General features: G+C 37.5%; 1 protein-coding gene across 1 annotated transcript; it reads right to left on the bottom strand.

The window, feature by feature from the left end:
- Positions 1 to 875: 875 nt before the first annotated feature.
- LOC116864439 (40S ribosomal protein S4, X isoform-like) lies at positions 876 to 1,538 on the bottom strand. The gene has a single exon (XM_032851997.1). It carries the CDS (start codon positions 1,536 to 1,538, stop codon positions 876 to 878), a length of 663 nt encoding a protein of 220 aa, XP_032707888.1.
- Positions 1,539 to 21,113: the final 19,575 nt, after the last annotated feature.

The raw sequence follows: 21,113 nt of genomic DNA, 5'->3' as shown, positions 1-21,113 counted from the left end.
ACCATAACAAAACTTCAAATTGACCAGCACTATTAAATCCTTCTAAACTGTGTTAACCTGGGTTAAAAGTAGGAGATAAGAAAAGTTTCACTTATAGAAAATGTAGAACTATGTACTTTTAAACAAAGAATTCAGTTACTTATTACTGTAAATATATGACCCCAAAATGAAGTGGCCTAAAACAGCAACTTTTTATTATATCTCAAATTTTGTTAATTGCAAATTCAAGTAGGACTCAACTGTGTGATTCATCTGTTGCATGGGTTATCCACTGTGGTCACTTTGTGATATTTAGCTAGAAACTGAGCTGTTCTGGACAGTTCAAGACCACTTTCTTACACGCCTGGTGATTGGATAGGGATGCTGAAAGACCGGGCACAGCTGGGCTCTTCTCTTCTCTATGTAGTCTCAGGACCTCTTCAGCACTGAGGCTGAACCTTATGTATGATAGCCACAGGCTCCAAGGGACCAAGGCAAAAGCCATCAGCATCCTAAAGTTCAGGACCAGATCTGATGGAGTATCACTCTCACTGTGCTCTTTTGGACAAGCAGTGGCAGGCTGGGCTAGATTCAAGGGTGTGGAGAAATAGACTTCATCTGACATGTGATATAGGCAAAGAAAAATAAAAAGGTGATTGTCTTGGGAATAGCTACCACAGAAATAGAACTGTACTACTTTTTTTTATCCTGTTGTATTATCTTTAATTAAGTATAAAGACTTTTAATCATGTCATCTAGAGACCATTTCATCTGCTGTTCTGTTTGGCTACCAGTCTCTTGTCTCTCTCTTCAGTAATGGTGAGATGGATATGTTTTCCACAGGGAAGAGAAATCTATGGTTTGTTGGCTTTTCCAGTAACAAAAATGTTGAAGAGCTAGGTGGCAAAGCTGTTGCCATTGGCATCTTTCATGTGAATTACATCAAAAGGACCAGGATGTTTCTCTCTGCTGATTATCACATCGATTCTTCCCAGGTTAGCATGTCTGCTTACCGTACGCAGATTACCAGTATCAAACTTTATGAAATCAGTAATCTTTCCTGTCTCCAAATCAATATGAATGGTGTTATTCACCTGGATGAGGGGATCAAGACAGCGGATGGCACGAGCAACATGAGTCCTCAGATGAGGGATTCCTTTTGTCCCCACAGATATATTTCTCACTTTGTACAACTTAGACTTGGCCTTGTCAGGTGTAATCCAATGAACAGCAAAGTGACCCTTGGTGTCATCCATCAGATGGAAATTCTCCCCAGTGTTGTCACTGCTGATGACATCCACAAAACCAGCAAGGTGGGTTGTATCGGTTTGGACCTTGCCATCAATCTTAATCAAACACTGCAAATAGATCTCCTTTAATTCATTCCCTGTTAGAGCATACTTAAGTCTGTGCTTTAGGGAAATGATGAGAGGGAAACATTCTCTCAGCTTATGGGGATCGGTAGATGGGTGAGGGGCAAACATACCGGTCAGTTTATCCAACATCCAATGCTTTGGAACTGTTACACTCTTCAGATGCTTCTTGGGACCACAAGCCATAGCTGTGCTAGGCATGAAAAGATAACTAATTACTTATGAGAAGATATAGTAATTTGATACAAGTTTAAATCAATCAATGAATAGTGATTGGATATTTATTCTGTGCATTATTCTCCCTTAATTTTCTTTGGCCTGCCTTAAAGTTCTAAGCAGACCTGTTTTCATGGAAAAGATGCCATTGCCAGTGTCACTTTTTGAAAAAAACTATCTCAATTTGGCCTTGAAAAGGCCTTCCTGGTTTGGGTCTCAGAAGAGGCAGATGCTCCAGTCTAGCCACCTGTTTGAGTTCAGGCAGGTTTAGCTGAACTTTTCAGAGTTCTTGGTTCTTTATCTGTAAAATTTGTTTAATTAATCTTTACTTAGTATCTACTCTCTAACTATACTGGTTGAAGTACTGATGATACAAAGAAACACAAGACTACTTCCTCAAAAGAGGCACAAGGAAAGGGGCATATTCACAAATAATTATAATGCAGTTTTATAATAGTTGGTGCTTACTGCTAAGGTCTCTTTCATATCTAAAGTCATGTGACCCTATGAGTTTTAATTAACTTATAAATAATTGATATGAAATTACTATCTTTGAACAATTTATTGTCTTAAGGATTTAAAATATGTGCCTGTTATTAATTTGTAATTAACTGCATTCAAATCTCTTCTTACAGAGTTTTAAGATTCTCAGGCTGAAAGTGGTTAGGAATACATCCATTCCAATCTCTTCTTCTATAGACAAGGAATCTGGGAAACAGAGAGCCTAAGGGACTTGTCTTCCATCATACAGCTTGTCACTGGCAAAGGCAGGCCAGCCCAACATGCTCCATACTTCATGGACCTGCTTGCCTATAGAGACATTTAGTCCAGCATCTGTCCATTGACTAGGATGCTATATTCCAGAGCCCAGTCCCATTTATTGGATTTTGTTTATCCTCTCCAGCACTCTTGTGCTGTTTCTCTAAAAAGAACTTTAATCTGTCTACTTCACAACTTTGGGATATTACATAGTGATATGTTGACACATACTTCTTCTGCCATGGAGGAAGGTTGAACTAGAGAAACACAAAGACTTATTGTTACAAGTTCTATTTCCATTTGTTCTACAATTCTCAATTGGAGTAAGCTTAAAAAAACACAGATATTCACAAAGACAGAAATTTCTTCACTACTCAAACCATGGTATTAGCCTAATTTTTTATTACTTATAATGAAAAGACATATATTAGAGACATGATTTTCTTTCTCTGAGCTGTCTGGAAGAAACATAGATTTCTAGAATATTGGCACTAGAAGGGATCTTAAAATACTTCTAAGTAAAAAAAAAAAATACTTCTATGTGAACCTCCACATTTTACAGATGTGAAAGATGAAGCCAAGGGGTCAGCAGCCTTATCTAAGTTCTCAGACAGACTTATCCAAACTAAACCAGAGTCTAGCGTTCTGATTCCCAGGCAGTACCCATGTCTAAATGCAAGAGATTTGTTGAAATATTCTCAGAAAATTGCATTCTCATTTTTTGATGAAAGCAAGGATGCAATTAAGGTTATTCTCCTCCAAAAAAGAAGTGCTGATATTTGCTATACATCAAAGAAAAGCTTCCAAAACCTCTCCTGCCCTCTCATTCACAAAGACATTTTCCCTTCAAGCACTTCAATTGGTCTACATAGATATGCCCTGGATTATCAGTAAACATTCAATTTGTCTTAATGAAAGTCAGACAAAAGGGATGAGACTTCCATGTTTGCCCCAGTGATTTTTATTGGTATCAAAATGGTTTACTATGGAAACTCTTTGAGCCATTGTTTTCTGCCTACAGATGTTTTCTTCAAAAATTTTCTAAGTTAAAAAAAGATTTGTGCAGATAACCTATAGACTAGAGCAGAAACTAGTAGGAGCCAGCACCCCTCACAGCAGTTCTGAGGGCATCGGTGCTTGGACTGGCACATCTGTTCTGCTATTCCTCTTCCATTAGCCCCTAAGACCATTGAATCTTCCTAAGTTTTCTTCATCTCTGTTCAAGCTTCCCTCTAAACTTCTATCCCCTATCTTACTGTGGTCTTCCTTGCGTTTTCTTTTTTTGCAGGTATCCGTCCAAATCTATTTGAAGACAGAACAGTGTTCAGGCACTGCAAGCTTTTATGTCACAGAAACAAAACATCTGAGGGAAAGAATGGATATTTCACTTTTATTCCTTATGTACTGATTTTATGTACACATAGCTTGACTCCCTCCACCTGTGTTTGGAGTTGAATAGGAAGACTTAGGTTTATTTTAAAAATAGGCCCCAAGAGTAGGCTCACCTCTTTCCACCTAATTATGAAGAAAACACCTAGACCTTTCAAAAATCTTCTGATTCCAACTCCCAGACAGAACTGATATTAGATTAAATCTGACCTTTGGGGCTCAAACCCCTGAGGCTATTCACTTACTCTTTTCAGTGGGATTTGCTGATATTTTTCCTCTGGTTCTAATGTAGCTTAAAGTCATCTCTTTAAGACAGCTTTCAAAAAATTAGAGAGAAAGCAAAAAGCTAGCCTCAAGGCATAGGCAAACTGTCCAGACTCATCCCTTTGGCAGGCTGAGAAATCTCCATTTGGTTGTGGCAGCAAGCCTAATGTGAAGAAAGCCACTAATTAAATAAACAAAACACTGAAGTTTGGTCAGCGGAGCATATAGGTAGCAGCACATCAGCCAACTCCGGGCCCTTTTAGGAGAGAATTATACATGTTCTAAGGAGTTGGTTTTGTTTAACCTACTGCAAACACTTCCAGAGAAAGAACTTCAGAGTATAGGCTAGGAACTGTTGAGCTTCTCCTGCACTTTGCCTTTATCTTAGAGGCTGAAGTTAACCGTAGCATCTTGGTTGCTTCCCTTCCATATGAGGAGAGACTAAAAGAATTATCTCAGCCTCCAGGTTTTAGGAGATACATAGCCTAGAACAATCCTCTTGGCTCTTTCCTTTGTTGACTTCACTTGTTGGCTTCTATACCCTTGGTGTCTCATGACCTACCCTGGAAAATTAGGGCCACCCCACTCTGGATCCTGTCTTCTCTCCACTCTACTAGTCATGGTGGAGATGTATGATGAAAAAAGCCCTGAGTTCTGTTCTTTCTCTGTTATCTGGTCTCTAGCACAGCTGTGGTACCTCACTGGAACCTGGCCTAATGGCTTTATGCAGTCAGATAATTATTCACAGGACTTATCTTCATTGAGCACATGCTGGGGAGAAAAATAATAGCAGGATACAGGAAACATTATCTGCCTCAGATTCAAAATTGGCTTCCAATGACTCAATTCTGGTTTATGTTATGAGAGGGAAATGAATAGTCTGCCTGTCATCACTATGAATGTTTTTGCTGAGCCCCTACCCCATAACTTCACAAACATACATTAGAAAACACAGGTGTTCCATACTGTTTTCCAGCAATGGGGATGAATAACAGAACCATCTATATTGCCTCTTTTGGTCCTTGTTGGGAGAAGTGAAAGGGCATATATTTGTGTCACGATATTGGAGGAGGTGGGGGGGCAACTGTCTGTATCTGAGATTATGTGTTATGGCTCCAGATGACCTCTGGTAAACATAATAATATATCCTGGAAATGGGACATATTGACCCCTAATGAGCACTCTAACAAGTTCAATTAAGACTAGGTAGCTTGGAAAAAAAAAAAAAAAAAGATTAGGTAGCTTGAATCCAAAGCCATAAAGAGAGGCAAGGTGTTGATAGAAGACAAAATTAAGAAAGATTTTTTAGAAGTTCAGATCTTTGTAGTTTGTAAAAATAAGGAAACCATATTCTGAGGATCTATCACACAAGATCTACATCCCCAGGCAATGCTTAGAGAGAAACAGCTGGCAGATCCTGAAAGAGGGGATCAGCAGGTAAAGTTGGGAGGGATGATGGTGATGAGAAATAAGACAAGACAGTGCCAAAAGCAGACCTTGAGGGAAGTTCACCCTTGACTTGAATATGAACTTGGAGGAATTCGTATGACCTTATAATGAGTAAATATTGTTCAGATATATTACCTACAATTTGTATTTAGGACTTTTTAAAAAGACAGATCATTTCACCAAAAATTTATATGTAAACTTTTTAAAAAGTCAGATCATTTTAAACCAGCAAACATCTTGTAGTCAACTTACTTAAAGTTTTGATTCATCCTTCTCAAATGAAACAGTGGGACTATTGGCCTTTAAATTACCAGTGCCTGGTCACTTGTTCTATTGGTCACTGCCAGAACAATTGGTACTGCCATGGTCAATGTGGGGGAAATAACTCCATGAAATAGCCTTCTGCTCTACTGCTAATTTTCCATCTAGGTCGCTTTACTCTCTCGTTAACGACTCCATGCTTCAATTCAATCTCAATTATAAAAACAAAAAGCTCACTGACTTATATACCACAACATTTCATATTGCAATAACCTTCTTCCTTAGGTTGTAGCCAAGATGAAAACACTTTAGCCAAAATGATTTGAGCAATAAAACTTGTTATTTTACCTCCTGATCCATCAGTAAAGAATCAGGGACATAAGAGGAATGTACCTTCATTTGAAGGAATGCTTTTTAGATGGTGGGCATAACTAACGTGTTTTATGTTTTTACTTTGTACTGGATATCCAAATGTATAACCCAGTTAAGTCTTTTCACAATCTTGTAATGCCTCTTTTCAAAGTGACTCCAAACAGCAATGACATATGAGGTTCAGTCATGACCAAATGTGTCACGATATACAGAGAAGCAAAATTGCTAATACTATCCATTGTCTTAAATCAAAGAACTTCTTCCAATTTTTTGGTGATTACTAAGAATGAGAACATAAATAAAGATTGAATTTCATCCCCAAATCAGCAAATGAGTTATATAGGCCCTATCTCCCAACAGGCATAGTCTTTAAAATGGTCTTTTAAGTCATCCCAGGAAACTCAAACTTCCTGTTTACTGTGTGTGCTCGGAAGTCCTCCAAGAGAATGAAAAAGTAATAGAACAGAGGCCCTTCTTGAGGAAGAAGCCTGCAGGAAGCAGAATGTGGAACAAATGGAAAGGCAAATTGGTTTCTGGTGGTGAATTCCTTCCTGATTTTCACACCACAGCACGAACCTGGACCCCTACTCCATTTTAAATTACTTCAAGTAGCTTCCCATCTTGGAGTGGGACCATAGACTATAAATTTTCTGTTTGCTGTGAATCTAACCCTCTTTCTTCTCTGTCCCTACTTTCTTTCTCCTCCTTGTCCACGCTAGTTTTTCAGTGCCAGTTTTGTAAAATATGCTTTAGGAAAAGTGAAATCTGAAAAGAAGGAAGGACTAGAGAAGGAAGAAAAGAAGGAAGGAAGAAACAAAAAGAGGAAGGAAGGAAGGGAGGAAAGAAAGAAAAAGTAGAACTTGCATACTTATCATATATTGACAGAACTTTTTTTTTTCTTTCTTTGCCAGTTGTTTTTCTTGCCCCCAAAGAACATGTCTTGCTTGTTATAGCAGTTAGCATGTTTCATTTGGTTGAATTTCTGTATTCCCAAAGTCAAAAATAGAATTTGGAAAGTATTTTGAAAGTAGGAAAAATCACCCTTTCTGCTGTAGTGATATTGCTATTTTTAAAAATCTCATTAAAAATGAAATAAAAGGTGCTGAAACTAATACAACACTATGTTAACTATACTGGAATTAAAATTAAAAATTTAATTAAAAAAAGAAATAACAGATGTTAATAATTTTTGGACGGGGAAGTGAGCATTAAACAATTTTTTTTTTTTTTAAAGTAGACTCCACACTGGTAGGGTAGGGACACAAGAGAACAAGAGTCAGACCCTTAACCAACCAAGCCACCCAGGCACCCTGAGCATCAAACAGTTCTTAAACTACTATTTTACCATTTGAAAAATTTTAACTGTTTTTTTTTTAAAGATTTTTATTTATTTATTTGACAAAGAGAGAGATCACAAATAGGCAGAGAGGCAGGCAGAGAGAGAGGGGAAAGCAGGCTTCCCACAGATCAGAGAGCCCAATGCGGGGCTCAGTCCCAGTACCCTGAGATCATGACATGAGCTGAAGGCAGAGGCTTAACCCACTGAGCCACCCAGGCATCCCTGAAAAATTTTAATTGTAAGATAGATCGTAAACATTTAGACACAACTCCAATGTTCTTTTCCTGAATTCGTGATTGTTAAAAACTGGAGTAAAAAGTTATTTCATGTTTAACTTGTATTTTTGAAAATGGAAGTAAAAATGGTAGACAGAAGACAGAACAACAGAGTTATGCCTCTGTCAGCATTGCCAAGGGTGCTGTGGGTGCTCTGGTTTGTTCACCTGGTCCAGAGGGACACAGGGCTTATATATCCCACCCACATCTTCATGGAAGGTTCACCTCTGCCCAGGTTCTCCTCACACCCTGTCCTGGAAGAAGGCTGGTGGAGGCTGCTGGATGGCTGGGATCTCTCTCTCTCTCTCTCTCTCTCACACACACACACACACACACACACACAATCTGGGCTGGATCTGTCCTGTCAAGAGGGACTTCTGTCTTGCTCTCACCCCTCCTTCCTAGTTCTGCTGCTTCTGCTTCTAAAGTAAACTTGATCACATTTAAAAAAAAAAAAAAGTTTTAAGAAACTTATGTTGCAGGGTTGTGGGGCTCTTGTCTCAGAGTCGAAGAATGAATCTCATGGACATGAAAGGGTGAAGTGAAGTGGAATTTTATTAAGTGAAGGTGAGAACAGAAAGGAAAGGTAAAGCTCTCTAGAGTGAGAGGGGTCCCAAATGGGCTGTCACGGAGGGCTTTTAGTGGCAGCATTCCATCGAGAACTGACCAGGGATCTTAAATCCTCCTGGTGTCTCTCCCACTGAAAGCACCGTGTTTACTCTTTTTTTTTTTTTTTTTAAAGTTTGCTCATTTTTAGTGGTCCAGCGCAACTGTCATAGAGAAATCTCATCTCTGACACTTAAGACATAGGAAAGTAGTCTCGCTATGTTCCCTTATCTCTGGTTTTGAACACCTCAGCGTTTCTCCACATTTGGGATTTTTGTGAGCCTGGGCTCAGAGCCTCCGGCATGAGCCTGGTCAGGGGAGTCAGGGGCCTCCTCTCTCTCCCTGCCTCAACCTTAACGCCTTCTCTGCTCACCAGACAGAACCTGTGGGCAGAAAGAGCTATACTGGGATTGGGAAGAGAGACTGTTGTGTACTTTTTAATTAGTGGGGGTTAGGGATAGTGTGAGTCTCTGAGGAATCTGGAGGCAAGGTTTTTGGGACCTTGAGGGGCCAGTTGCTGCTAAGATAAAGTTACTTTTAAATATTAAGGCACTAAGGCAGCCACGAGTTCCTTGAAGAAGGTCACGCTCTGCATGTTTCAGGTATTATCAGTGGGCTGCACTCTGTAAGGAGAGTTTGAGCTACATTTCTTTTGCCTTTGTTTCCCATGTCACTTAAACATGTAGACATTTTATCCAGGTTTAAAATTTATAGAGATTTCTTGCTAAAATATATGTGAGTTCCTCTTAATTTTCTCTTCAACATAACATTTGTTAAGTTTTATTTATTTCTCTATTTATTTTTGAGAAAGAAAGAACATGAGCAAGGGGGAGGTGCGTGGGAGGGGCAGAGGTAGAGAGAGAACCTTAAGCAGGCTCCAAACCCAGTGTGAGCCCCTCACAGATCTCCATCTCATGACCCTGAGACCATGACCAGAGTTTGACGCTTAACCAATGCAGCCACCCAGGCGCCCAAATCAAATTTTATTTTGAAGCCAAGTCTTAAAAACTAGACTGTTTTTGAAGGGAAGTGCATCTCACCTAACCTGTTTCAGGACATATTGAGATTCCTGACAAGAACCCATAAGGAATATGAAGTTTCTTGGGGCTTGGCTGTTGAGCTCAAGTGTGTGCTATATTTCTTGAAGTATTTCTTCAAGTCATAGGTAAATGGTAAGTTATCTACTTTTTTTATTATTCTCTTTCACTGTATTGGAGGGCGTGACTGTGAGATTTGTGTTTCTTGGAATGGATGGTTTACAAAAAATTAATTAAAAAGGACTTCTAGATTTAAATTGATTAAGCCAGTAGCCAAGTGTTATAGACTATGTTTAATAGTACATCAACACATAGTGTCCTTTCTAATATTGGATGGCTGTGCGACATCTTATGTGAGGTGAGTGGAGATTGTATTTATGCATTTGGGATGGCAAAACTGCTCGTAGTATCTTGTCATTACTAACTGAAATGCACTCTTGTCAAATCTAACTTGTTGATATTTTCATTCGTTCATTCAGCTTCCCCTTATTCCTGTGGTTCATCTTTAAGACTGGTGTTCAAGACTAGTGAGACTGTGGGGTGTTTGTTCTGTGTTAGTGAACAATTCTGGATTTACTGAAAGAGGAAGTCTGAAAGTATGATTAAGTGGTTTGATGTCATTATGTTCGAAGGCCAGTTTCTCAAAAAATTACTGTGTATCATTTTCCTGCAGAAAATTATGTAACTAAGTGACGAAGCTGGTGTGTCTGTGTGTCTGTGTGTGTGTGAGCACAAGCTAATTCAGTCTACCACTTAGTAACCACTTCATTCGTCCAGACTGAGAATTTAAAATACATTTGAGTTTTAAAATAAAATATATTTGAGTTTTAGAGCTTACATTTAGCTTGTGGTGGAATAAAAACAAAAACTTAGCCTGATGCTTTTGCGAAAAAAATTAAACTATAGAAAACTTTGACTACAACTTATGAATAACCTAGAAATCATTATCTGTAAGTGGATAAGAAACAGACACATTAAAAAAAAATTAGTTCTTCCTCTGAGGTTTAGGTTTTCATCTGGGGGTGGTTTGCTCCCTAGAGGACATTTGGAAATGTGTGGAGGAGGTTTTCATCATAATGACTGGGGACAGCCCCGGGCGTTTAGTGAGTACAAAGCCAGAGATGCCAAATAATCCTCAATATATACAAGACATTCTGGCTTAATGAAGAACTCTCGCATCATAATGCCAACAGCACCCCTGTTGGGAACTGATGGTGTCCCTATTTTTAATAGGTATGACATATGGGAAATATTAGGAAACTAGACTGGATAATCTTTTTTTATTTTCCAGTGCAGACTCCGGCCAGTAAAATGAACTAATTAAGAAACAAATTTGCTCTTCCTAAATTATAGTTAACACCCACTGTAAGCACTTGGTAATTTAAATTCTCAATGTTTGTGCCAAGGGATTTGATGGTTTTATGAAAGGTGGCAATGTACCGGAAATAGTTTGACTCTTACTGGAGGAAAATAGTGCTACTATCTAAGAAAACAAAAGATTTCTTATAATTTCAAGTGTTCAGAATTGGGATTACTGGAGATTTAATCACTTTGGACATGAAAAATAGGATTTAAAAATAAAGTTGAACTTGGGAAGAGTCCAGACATCACTGTTTACATTGATGATGGAATAAAGCTAAGAAACTCTGGAAATCCATGTAAATACCGAAGAACAGGATAAAAGTGTAGTACAACTAACTGTAGTGTAATAGCTTAAACTTAACTAAAAGTCAAATGCAGTTGACCCTTGAACAACATGTGTTTGAATTGTCTGGTCCACTTATATGCAGATTTTTTTCAATAAATATGGAAAGTTTTTTGGAGATTTTCTCTTATGGGCTATGTATTTAGTTTACCACTGGGCAACTAAACATTTTTATCCTTTATTTTCTCCATCAAGAAAAGCTATCATTAGATTCATATGTTTTTAAAAATTTCATCGAACTTTTAATAATTTGTAAAATGAATAAATATTTTTTTCAAATCCATTAGAGCAATATTCCCTAAAGGCAACACCATCTTATTATGTTCTTTTTTCAAGTTTATAGGATGTCATTTCTCAGCTGTGATAATGACCCTGGCTCTGGTTCTTTATTATTTAATTAAAACCCACGAACATCTTGATTAATCTCACTGTATATGTGTAGATGTGTTTACCTTCATGTAACGAGTGCCTAGCTTTAATACCTAAAAGATCCCTTGTGAGCTTACTTTTTTTTTTTTTTAAGATTTTATTTATTTATTTTTGTGAGAAAGAGTAACAGAGAGAAAGAGAGAGGGCATGAGTATGGGGAGGGTGACACAGACTCCCTGCTGAGCAGGAAGCCCTATGTATGACTCCAGCCCAGGACCCTAGGATCATGACCTGAGCCCAGGGCAGTCTGTTAACTGATTGAGCCACCCAGGCACCCCTCCTTGTGAGCTTCCAAAATACTTTTTTAATCTTCTGTGGTGCAGCTAGGTTTTAGTTGTGTATTTCTCTGTTTTCAACTTCTTGAGCTATTGCTGGAAAGCAAAGTAGATAATAGTTTTTAATTACAGTTGACCCTTGGGGCACCTGGGGGTGGCTCAGTAGGTTAAACTTCTGACTCTTGATTTTGGTTCAAGTCATGAGCTCAGGATTCTGAAATCGAGTTGCCTCATGTAGTCAGTGGGGAATCTGCTTCTCTTCCTCTTCCTCTCCCTCTGCTCCTTCCCCTCTTACACTCACTCTCTTTTTGTCTCTCTCTCTCAAAAATAAATAAAACAAATCTTTAAAAAAATTACAATTGACCATTGATACAACATGGAGTTAGGCGTGCCAAAACCCCTCACAGTCAAAAATTTGTATGTAACTTTTGACTCCCCCAAAACTTAACAACAGCTTACTGTTGACCATTGACCAAAAACCTTACTGATAATATAAACAGTCAATTAATACATATTTTGTATGTTATACATATTATATGCTATATACTTGCAATATAGTAAGCTAGAGAAAAGACAATGGTATTAAGAAAATCATAAGACAAAATCTCCAAAAAACTTTCCACATTTATTGAAAAAAATCTGCATATAAGTGGACCAGACAATTCAAACACATGTTGTTCAAGGGTAAACTGCATTAGACTTTTGGTTAAGTTTAAGCTATTATACTACAGTTCGTTGTACTACAGTTCTGTTAGAAAACTCTTTGACATTATCTTTAATTCTTGCATCAACTGTCTAGGTTCAGTGTTATTATCCCCAAACTACAGCATCAGAGCATTTACATAACTGGGTCACAAGGTCTAACATCTGGAAAAGAGTCTTCTAGTCAGAAGCTCCTCCTGTAACAGTATATATTCTTCCTATTTTCATTTCAGTGTGATTGCCTCATATTTTAGCTAATAAAAACATTAAATAAAATCATGAAGCTACTACAATGCTGAAACTTGAACCTAAAAAATTTTGAGTAAGGGTCAGAATCATTTTTCATTCCATGTACAATAAAGAAATTTATTAAATTTGACTTTACAGGTGTCCTTTGGGACTTCAGGCTCTGCAAGGCAATGTAAAAATAATGGTTTTCAAATTTGTTTTATCTTTCTTTACACCTTTCTTTCATTCTTTTGATAATACATTGATAAGAACTTTAAATCAAGATTTGGACAATACTATAAACATGTTCTAAGATGATCAGGAGAATTAAAGCAAGTTAATTTTTTGCTTCTGAGAAACATCCCTGGTGTTCTTCATTTTTTAATAGTCATATGGAAGGGATGCCTGGGTGTCTCAGTTGGTTAAGCCGATGCCTTTGGCTCAGGTCATGATCCCAGGGTCCTGGGATCAAGTCCCACATTGAGCTCCTTACTCAGTGGGGAGCCTGCTTCTCTCTCTGCCTCTGCCTGCCACTCTGCCTGCTTGTGCGCTCTCTCTCTCTCACTCTCTCTCTCTCTCTGACAAATAAATAAATAAAATCTTTAAAAAAAATAAAAGTCATATGGAATTTTATTTTTAAATTTTTTACATTTCTATTCTCTTATATTTTTATTTTGTTCAGTTAGCCAGCATATAGTACATCATAAGTTTTCGTTGTAGAATATCAAATTTTATGATTTAACAGAAACACAGTGCTTTATAGAAAAAGATGTTAACATCTATGGTGAAATATTTTCTTACATGAGGTCTTTAATCTGATTAAAAGCCTTTTAGGCTGACAGTTTTTAATGCTTGTTTCTTTTTTTAAAGAAGTCATTGTATCTGTCACAGAAAAAGAAAAGACTGAATGATGAAAAAAGGAAAACTGGCATACAAATAGGAGACTTTGAGTTTCACTGAAGACATAAGCAGAAAAATGGAAACTTGGTGGGAGGTTGAAATAGGGGTAATTGGGTTTGGTGGGGGGGGTTGTTTGTTTGTTTTGGCTTGGTTTAAGAAGCGAGAAATGGGAGCATGCATATGGGTTGATAGGAGCCAGCCTACAAGGAAAGAGAATTCAGTGATTAAAAAGGAGAAGGGAGATAGGTCAGAGGAATCTTCCTGATTCTGACAGGAGCAGGCAGGAACTGGTAAACTTAATTCCACCCCAGATTTCTAGGAGACAATGTGGAGCCCATCTCAGACTTACTCCAACTGAGAGGAAAGTAGGAGTATCTTTTCACCAAATCTCCAACTGTTCAAGGCTGAGGGCTACTCCAGCTGCGTTAACTCCCTGGAATTTCTGCCTAGGCTCATGCATTGGCTGATTCTTCCCAGGGTCATTAAAGGAACTCAGGTAGGGTGTACCAGAGATTTCATTAAGCAGGTTTGGTGTGTAGAGGTAAACTAAGGGGGTATAGCAGGCCACCCATTGCTATCGTCACACCCACACTCAAGACAGGAAATACACTAAGTAATAACAGTCATGTCTAATTCAGTACTAGGCACATTGTTCCCCAAAGAGGTTTATAAATCAAGAAGAACTTAAAGTACATATATACCAACTCAATTCAAGGCCTTCTATTTTAAACGCTTAATGCATTATTATGAAAACCTCTACAAGGTTAAAAAGCCCAAGAACAAAAATTTCTTTAACCTAAGTGAATAGTTATTTGTGATATCTATAATGCCCCAAACCAAGAGAAAAACAATGCTCCCATAAATCAGAAGATATGCCAACATGAAAGCCATCTATTCCATTTGTTTCTTTATGAGACTGATGTGCTACCTACTGTGCTAATGAGACACCTCCCATTTATTTTTTAAATGACACTTAGTCTAGCTAGTTGTTTGCCTGAAGCTTGAGCAACTTCCTGCTCCATCACTCTTGGATACATTGGACTCAAAGATTAGTCCTTCTTCTGTTGTAGGTAAAATATGATCTACTTTAAACAAACCCACTTACAGCCTTAACACTTCTTTGTCTGCTGTCCTTAACAAAACCAGGCTCTCTCCTGACCTTTCCCCAGTGGTAGCTTCTACCTACCAAGTTTACCCCAAAGGTCAGGAAATAGAGGTTGGTGTCCTTCCTTTCCTGCACTCCTGACCTCCTACACTCTCCTTCTTCTAGACCATAACTCTTGCCTTTCTTCTAAAATTCTGTCTTCCTCTGGGGATTGACTCAGCCTCTAATCCCACAGATTAGTTTTTAGGCCATTCCTTTTCTCACTTCCCAAGGGAAACCTCCCTGATTCCAGACTCTCTGCCCCAGCACCTGCCATCCTGTACCTTGCCTTCATTACACTGGTTAATGATTGTGATTATAATAAAATTCCAAATTTATCTATATGTGTTTATTGTCAGTACTTTATGTGGCCTTCTGAGTTCTAGCAATTTACATTAAGTTTTTAAATTTGATTCTCGTGATAACTAATTTTATTTCAAATTTACAAGAGAAGAAAGTGAGGCTTGGTAAGGTTAAGAAATTTGCCAGTATCATGCAGTTAGAGGCTGTAAGCCAATCAGGTGTCAAGTCAGGTAGCCCAACTTCAGAATTTGCTTTTTCACCCACACTGCTTCACTGCCTCCAGAGTATTTTAACTTGTTTTTTCATTATTGTTTATCTTCTTGAAAGACTCTAAGCTTTTGAAAGAAGGGATCATATGTACCTTGCCACAAACCCAGGTCCTAGACTCATGCTTGACACGAACAAGTGTCTGATTTACATTTGCTGAACAGATGAATAAATAAACCTGTTGATACCCAATTCCACATTGCAAAGTAACTAAAGGGATGATTGATAGGTTGGCGATGGGTCAGTCATTTTATTTTCCTGTGATAAAATCAAACATATTGACTAAAACAGAATCATAAAAATAAACTACTTCATACTAATCCATAGCACCTGCCTGTAGATTTCTATTTTTGAAAATTATCATTTGCATATAAATATCTCAGTGTAGAATGGATGGAAAAAGGCCAGTTTCAATTAATTAAGTATCCTTAAAGGGATAAAATTTTATTCCCCCAATGTATATTGCAATAAACCAAGGCAATAAGATTTGCTTAATGGATATAAATAAGTAAATAGGTTTTCCATTAAAATTTTTAAAGTATTAACACATATGCCCAAGATTATGCTACATGTAACAAAGAATATAAAAAGAGAAGATCTAAACTTTGTTCTTAAGTACTTTACAATCTAGTTTGATATATGGACATCAGGAACAGACCAAGAAAACATCTGCTCAATGATATTTTACATGATGGAGATTAAAACATTATAGATATTCTGAGCTAGAACTTGTGCCTGCGGGATGGAGAGGTCAAGAAAGTTTATGGGAGGAAATGGGCTTTGGCTGAGAGAATGTAGTCTTTTCCTGAGTGGGTTGAAGGGATTTTAGGACAAGCACAGGGAAGGATAGAGAAATGAGTGGACAAGTGGGAAGTTGGGAGAGTAGAACATCAAGCACATTGCTTGCCATGAAAACAGTTTATGGTAGGAAAGAATTACAATGCTCTGTTAAAAACCAGCTGGCTGATGGAAGACAGTGACTGCCAAGCTGAGCATTTAGACGCAACATAAGAGAGCCATTGTGGATGAAGAGCAGAGTGTGGATATGAGGTTACCAGGAAGTAAAACCAACATTATATTTAGAAGGATGAAGGAAGAACAGAAGCTGAAATAGAGAGATCAACTAGGAGACAACCATAGTTACTTAAACATGAGGGGAAAGGAGCCTGGATTCTAGTTAAGACAGATGAATCAGAAGGAATAAAGAGATGTAAGAAAGCCTATGGAGGCAGAATTGAAAGGGTCTGTTGATTGGGCATGCGGGTCTGCTGAAAGGAAGAAATGGATAGTGACATCAAGATTGTAAGTCGGGAGAACTGGAAGCTCAGATTTAGACACACCGCTCTGGAGGTGGCTGAGAGCATAAACATGGGATTTCTGAAGGCTTTTGCCAACATGAGAAAGAAACAATGTAGACTCTTAGCTAGCTGGGTATTAAGGAGGGGTGGCACCGTGTTGTGATGAGCACTAGGTGTTACATGCAACTAGTGAATCATTGAACGCTACATCAAGAACTAATGATGTACCATATGATGGCTAACTGAACATAATGAAAAAAAAGTAGGAGAAATATCTTAGCTAGAAATATATTTGGGAATGAAACACAATTTACAAATTACTCTTTTACATAAAAGATTATGAAAGATTTTTTTTAAGATCATAGAGGGGTTTTTGAAAAATTTCATAAGCAAGGAAACATTCTCCTACAGGTGTGTGCTGACTATAGAATTGATACTTACCTGCTAGAACTCAGATGTACCTCAAAAATGTTTCCTGTGAGTTCTTCTTGCCTTTCTGACCCTAACTCAATGATTGAGGAAAAACATCTTAAATGATCAAATTAGTATTATTGTTCAAGGTAAACACGCAGTCAGTTCAAAATTTAAATAACCTATCAATATTGTCTTTCACTCTGCCACAGGATTTCTATTCTACCCTCTGTGTTTCTTACTCATTGAAGTGGGGGGAGGGCTGTAATCAACAGACTGTCAATTCATACCATGCTGGCTGCCACTGCGATGGGCTTTGTTGTACTGACTTACTCAGCGTCTACCCCTGGTATTCATTTTGAATGAGTCTTTCCATTTGGTCTTTTAAGGCTTTATGCAGGTACCCACTCAGAAATGTGTGTTCCTGGTCATAGCACCTACTCAAGGTCTTTTCTGTTCCATCAGTTCTATTACTATCTTCTTGTTACTCTCTCTAGGCACTCTCTCACACAAGAGCTGTGGAGACCACAAATAGGCTTCCCACAACTGGTAAAAGTATCCCTAGTCCATTTGCTTCCTCCAGTGTTGCTGCTGGCTTGTTCACCGCCATATTTATTGTTTTTGACACCATTTTGAATCCAGGGCTTCTCTCCAAGCTTTGTAATCTTTTCAGTCCATGTCCAGGGTATCAGAGTTCAAGGTCCACACAATGTATTTGGATATGTTTTCTGGATTCCCCACAATGTATTTGGATATGTTTTGCTATCCCCTACGTTTCAACTCTGGGACAGAGAGTGGTACCAAGATTTAGTGGTGTACTAGTGCCAGCTTATTCATCCCAGTTCGTCAAAGTTCAGAAAGGTCACCAGCTGGTTGTTAAACACAAATTTTATTTTAAATTAAATTATATAAACTTACACTTAAGTTAATTTTAAAAAAAGTAATGAATACTCCAAATCATTACATACTAGTGATCTTAATACATTTTTACTTATTTTATTAGCATTTTACTAATAAAATAGACTTTATAATTACCTATGCCTTTGAAGTTACTTATGTATATTTTCTCTTTCTATCTTTGCCCTCAATAGTATCAGATTTGTAGCCTGAAATTTTCCATAATGTGAGTATTTATACAACAGAAATTGACAAATTCCACAATGGTTAAATATTCACCAGCACACTGCTACTCATGACTATCTCTTGCCCATTAATTCCTTTAACTTTTCATCTCTTCTCCTCTTCTTTTCAGTGGTCTAAGTGTTTTAGTACTACTGCTTCACGTATGACAAGACCTGCTTTTGCATCTTCCTCTCTTGCTGGGTCAAAAATGTAATAATGGCATTTATTATGTATTTAAAAAGAAGGACAACAGAGAGCCTAGATTTTTAAAATATGTATTATCCTTATCGCTTAACTACTTAACTTGCTTTCCAAACCCTGTCTTTGTAAGGAATAAAATGACAGATCTCAGCCAAGACTCCAAATCATCCCAAACTCCAAATTAATACAGTTCCATTAGTGGGGATTTATTATAGCAACAAGTAGTAATAAATTGTCTATCTTGAGTTCTGAATAATTCACAATTGCAAATGTGCTTCTATATTTTACTACCTTGGCATTCTTGAATTCTTAAAACTTTCCAAGTTTCTCATTGTACTAAAGCTGATTTAACTAGGAATTAATGAACAGGAGTAATTGTATTCACTTGGCATCTTCAACAAATGGAATCACCTTAGTACAGCAATGTCAAAGCAGGGTATTTTCTCTGCTTCTTTTCTCCACAAATGGTATGAAGGAGGTAGGAGAATGCCTCATTAGTCACCAATAATCATTTATAAAATTGGAGAAACCAGAGGTTGATGAATCTTGCAGCTTCTTCTAGTTTCTACACTCAGTCCTAGTCCAATTAAGCTCTAGACTAAATCTCTATTTTCTCACTCTGTTGATTAAATGGCCACTTTGCCAGATAGAATTTAAAAGAACAAGCATTTGGGAAATATATTTATTGCCAAATTCTCTGATGAAATGATTCTAGTTCCAGAGTAATGCAACACTTTCCAAATAAAAGGAACTTAGAATTGCTTTGTAATTACTTTGTTACTCTTGGGAATATACTAGAATTCCCCTCCTCTACCCCCAGAAAATTTAACAAAAGTGGAATTTATATTATGGAGACAAGCATTCTATTACTCTGGAGTATTTCTATATGGATACCTTGCAATTATACAGCGTTGGGGTTTTTTTTTTAACCTTTATTCTTCAAAATAAATAATGTATGAAACAAGTTGGGATTGGGAGGGAGACAAACCATAAGTGACTCTTAATCTCACAAAACAAACTGAGGGTTGCTGGGGGGAGGGGGGTTGGGAGGGGGGTAGGGTTATGGACATTGGGTAGGGTATGTGCTATGGTGAGTGCTGTGAAGTGTGTAAACCTGGAGATTCACAGACTTGTACCCCTGGGGGAAAAAAATATGTTTATAAAAAATAAAATTTAAAAATAAATAAATAAATAAATAATGTAAAGTTTACCTGGGAAGGATCATTCTTTTTTTTTTTTTAAGATTGTATTTATTTATTTGACAGAGAGAGAGAGAGAGAGATAACAAGTAGGCAGAGAGGCAGGCAGAGAGGGGGAAGCAGGCTCCCTGCTGAGCAGAGAGCCCAATGCGGGGCTCAATCCCAGGACCCTGAGATCATGACCTGAGCCGAAGGCAGACTTAACCCACTGAGCCACCCAGGTGCCCCTGGGAAGGATCATTCTTGAGAGAGGGAGCAGTATGTAGGTGACGCTGTTCTCCTAGTTTTCCAAACTCTGACTACCAGAAGTTTGACTCTAATGGTTAAGCAGAGCCATTCATCCAGTATGTACATATAGCAATACTTGAAGGTTTTCACTTAATCTCAAGAATTTATCAAGAAAACAGAAATATTTGTGGTAACGAAGCAATATTCAGTAGTGATAATACTGCCATATGTGTATGATAACCAAAAGAGCAAAATAAATGAATTAATGAGAGAATTAAGTAAACTGGAAAAGTATACATTGATAATCTTCTCATATCACCTGCTGATAACCCAGCATAGCTAGAAAAAAAAAAGATCTGATCTCATCTGGATTTGTCTCGGTGATTTTCTTTCAAATCTTCTAAGACAGGAGAGCTTTTTTCCCCTTCTCATCCCTTATTAATAAGTGCAATTATTTCTTTTTGCTCATGCACTTACTTAGAAGCAACTGAGTATTTATTGCATTTCTGCAGATGTTTGCCTCTCTCTAAAGTGCTCTACGAAAAGCTAATTGCCTACTTTTCTGTAATAGAAATAGCTTCATCTTGTTCTGTGTTGTTTTCTTACCTAATTACTCTGTGACACTCATCACTCTGCCATGATGTAAACATTCCATGTGTGAAGCTTCTCTGTCTATATGGTCAGTAGAAAGCATTACATCTTTCTTGGAGATCTGAGGTGAACATGGATCTGTCAAATCACACATGGCCCTAGTGGCCTTTTTGTAGACAATTGACCAGGCAACAACGGGAGCAACAGTTCCTTCCCTCATTGCTTAACTGTTTCATGTTCAGTATCTTTTATTTCATAACTTCCTTGTACATCTGTGAGTTTATTTACTTTTGGCAATTATCCAAAGGAGTAGTTAGAGCACTTATCATTTCCTTATTTTACAGATGAGGAAACTGAGCCCTAAAAAGGTTAATTGACATGCCAGACTTCAAGTAACTGGTGACCGAGCTATTCTTAGATGACAGTCTTCACATGGGAAATGTTTATGATATGCTGTCAAATGAATTTTTAAAATACAGAAAATGGAAAAGTGCATATAAAGATTATATGCATAATAGAATATTAATTGAAAATATACACATATATACATATAAGAAAGAAATACTGCTCAAAAGCACATTTTATAAATATCAAATAGGCGATAATGGATACTATGTTTACAGACATGGTCTGTGCCACACTAGAACTAATAATCTAGTGAAAGAGATAAATGTTAATCAAATGAATACAAAAATAAATCTATAAATAACACATCATTTAAAAAGTGTAAACCAAGAAAACAACAACAACAACAAAAAAACAAGCTGATATGAATAGCATCTAATTTAATA

Source organism: Lontra canadensis, unplaced genomic scaffold, assembly GCF_010015895.1.
Source record: "Lontra canadensis isolate GAN:19392208 unplaced genomic scaffold, GSC_riverotter_1.0 scaffold5, whole genome shotgun sequence".
Lineage (NCBI taxonomy): Eukaryota > Metazoa > Chordata > Mammalia > Carnivora > Mustelidae > Lontra > Lontra canadensis.
Note: the sequence above shows the minus strand (reverse complement) of the source record. Positions and strands in the feature narration are given on the sequence as shown.

What these genes read in the sequence shown, in the direction of transcription:
- LOC116864439 (XM_032851997.1), bottom strand. Translation starts at nt 1,538, where the DNA reads ATGGCTTGTGGTCCCAAGAAGCATCTGAAGAGTGTAACAGTTCCAAAG.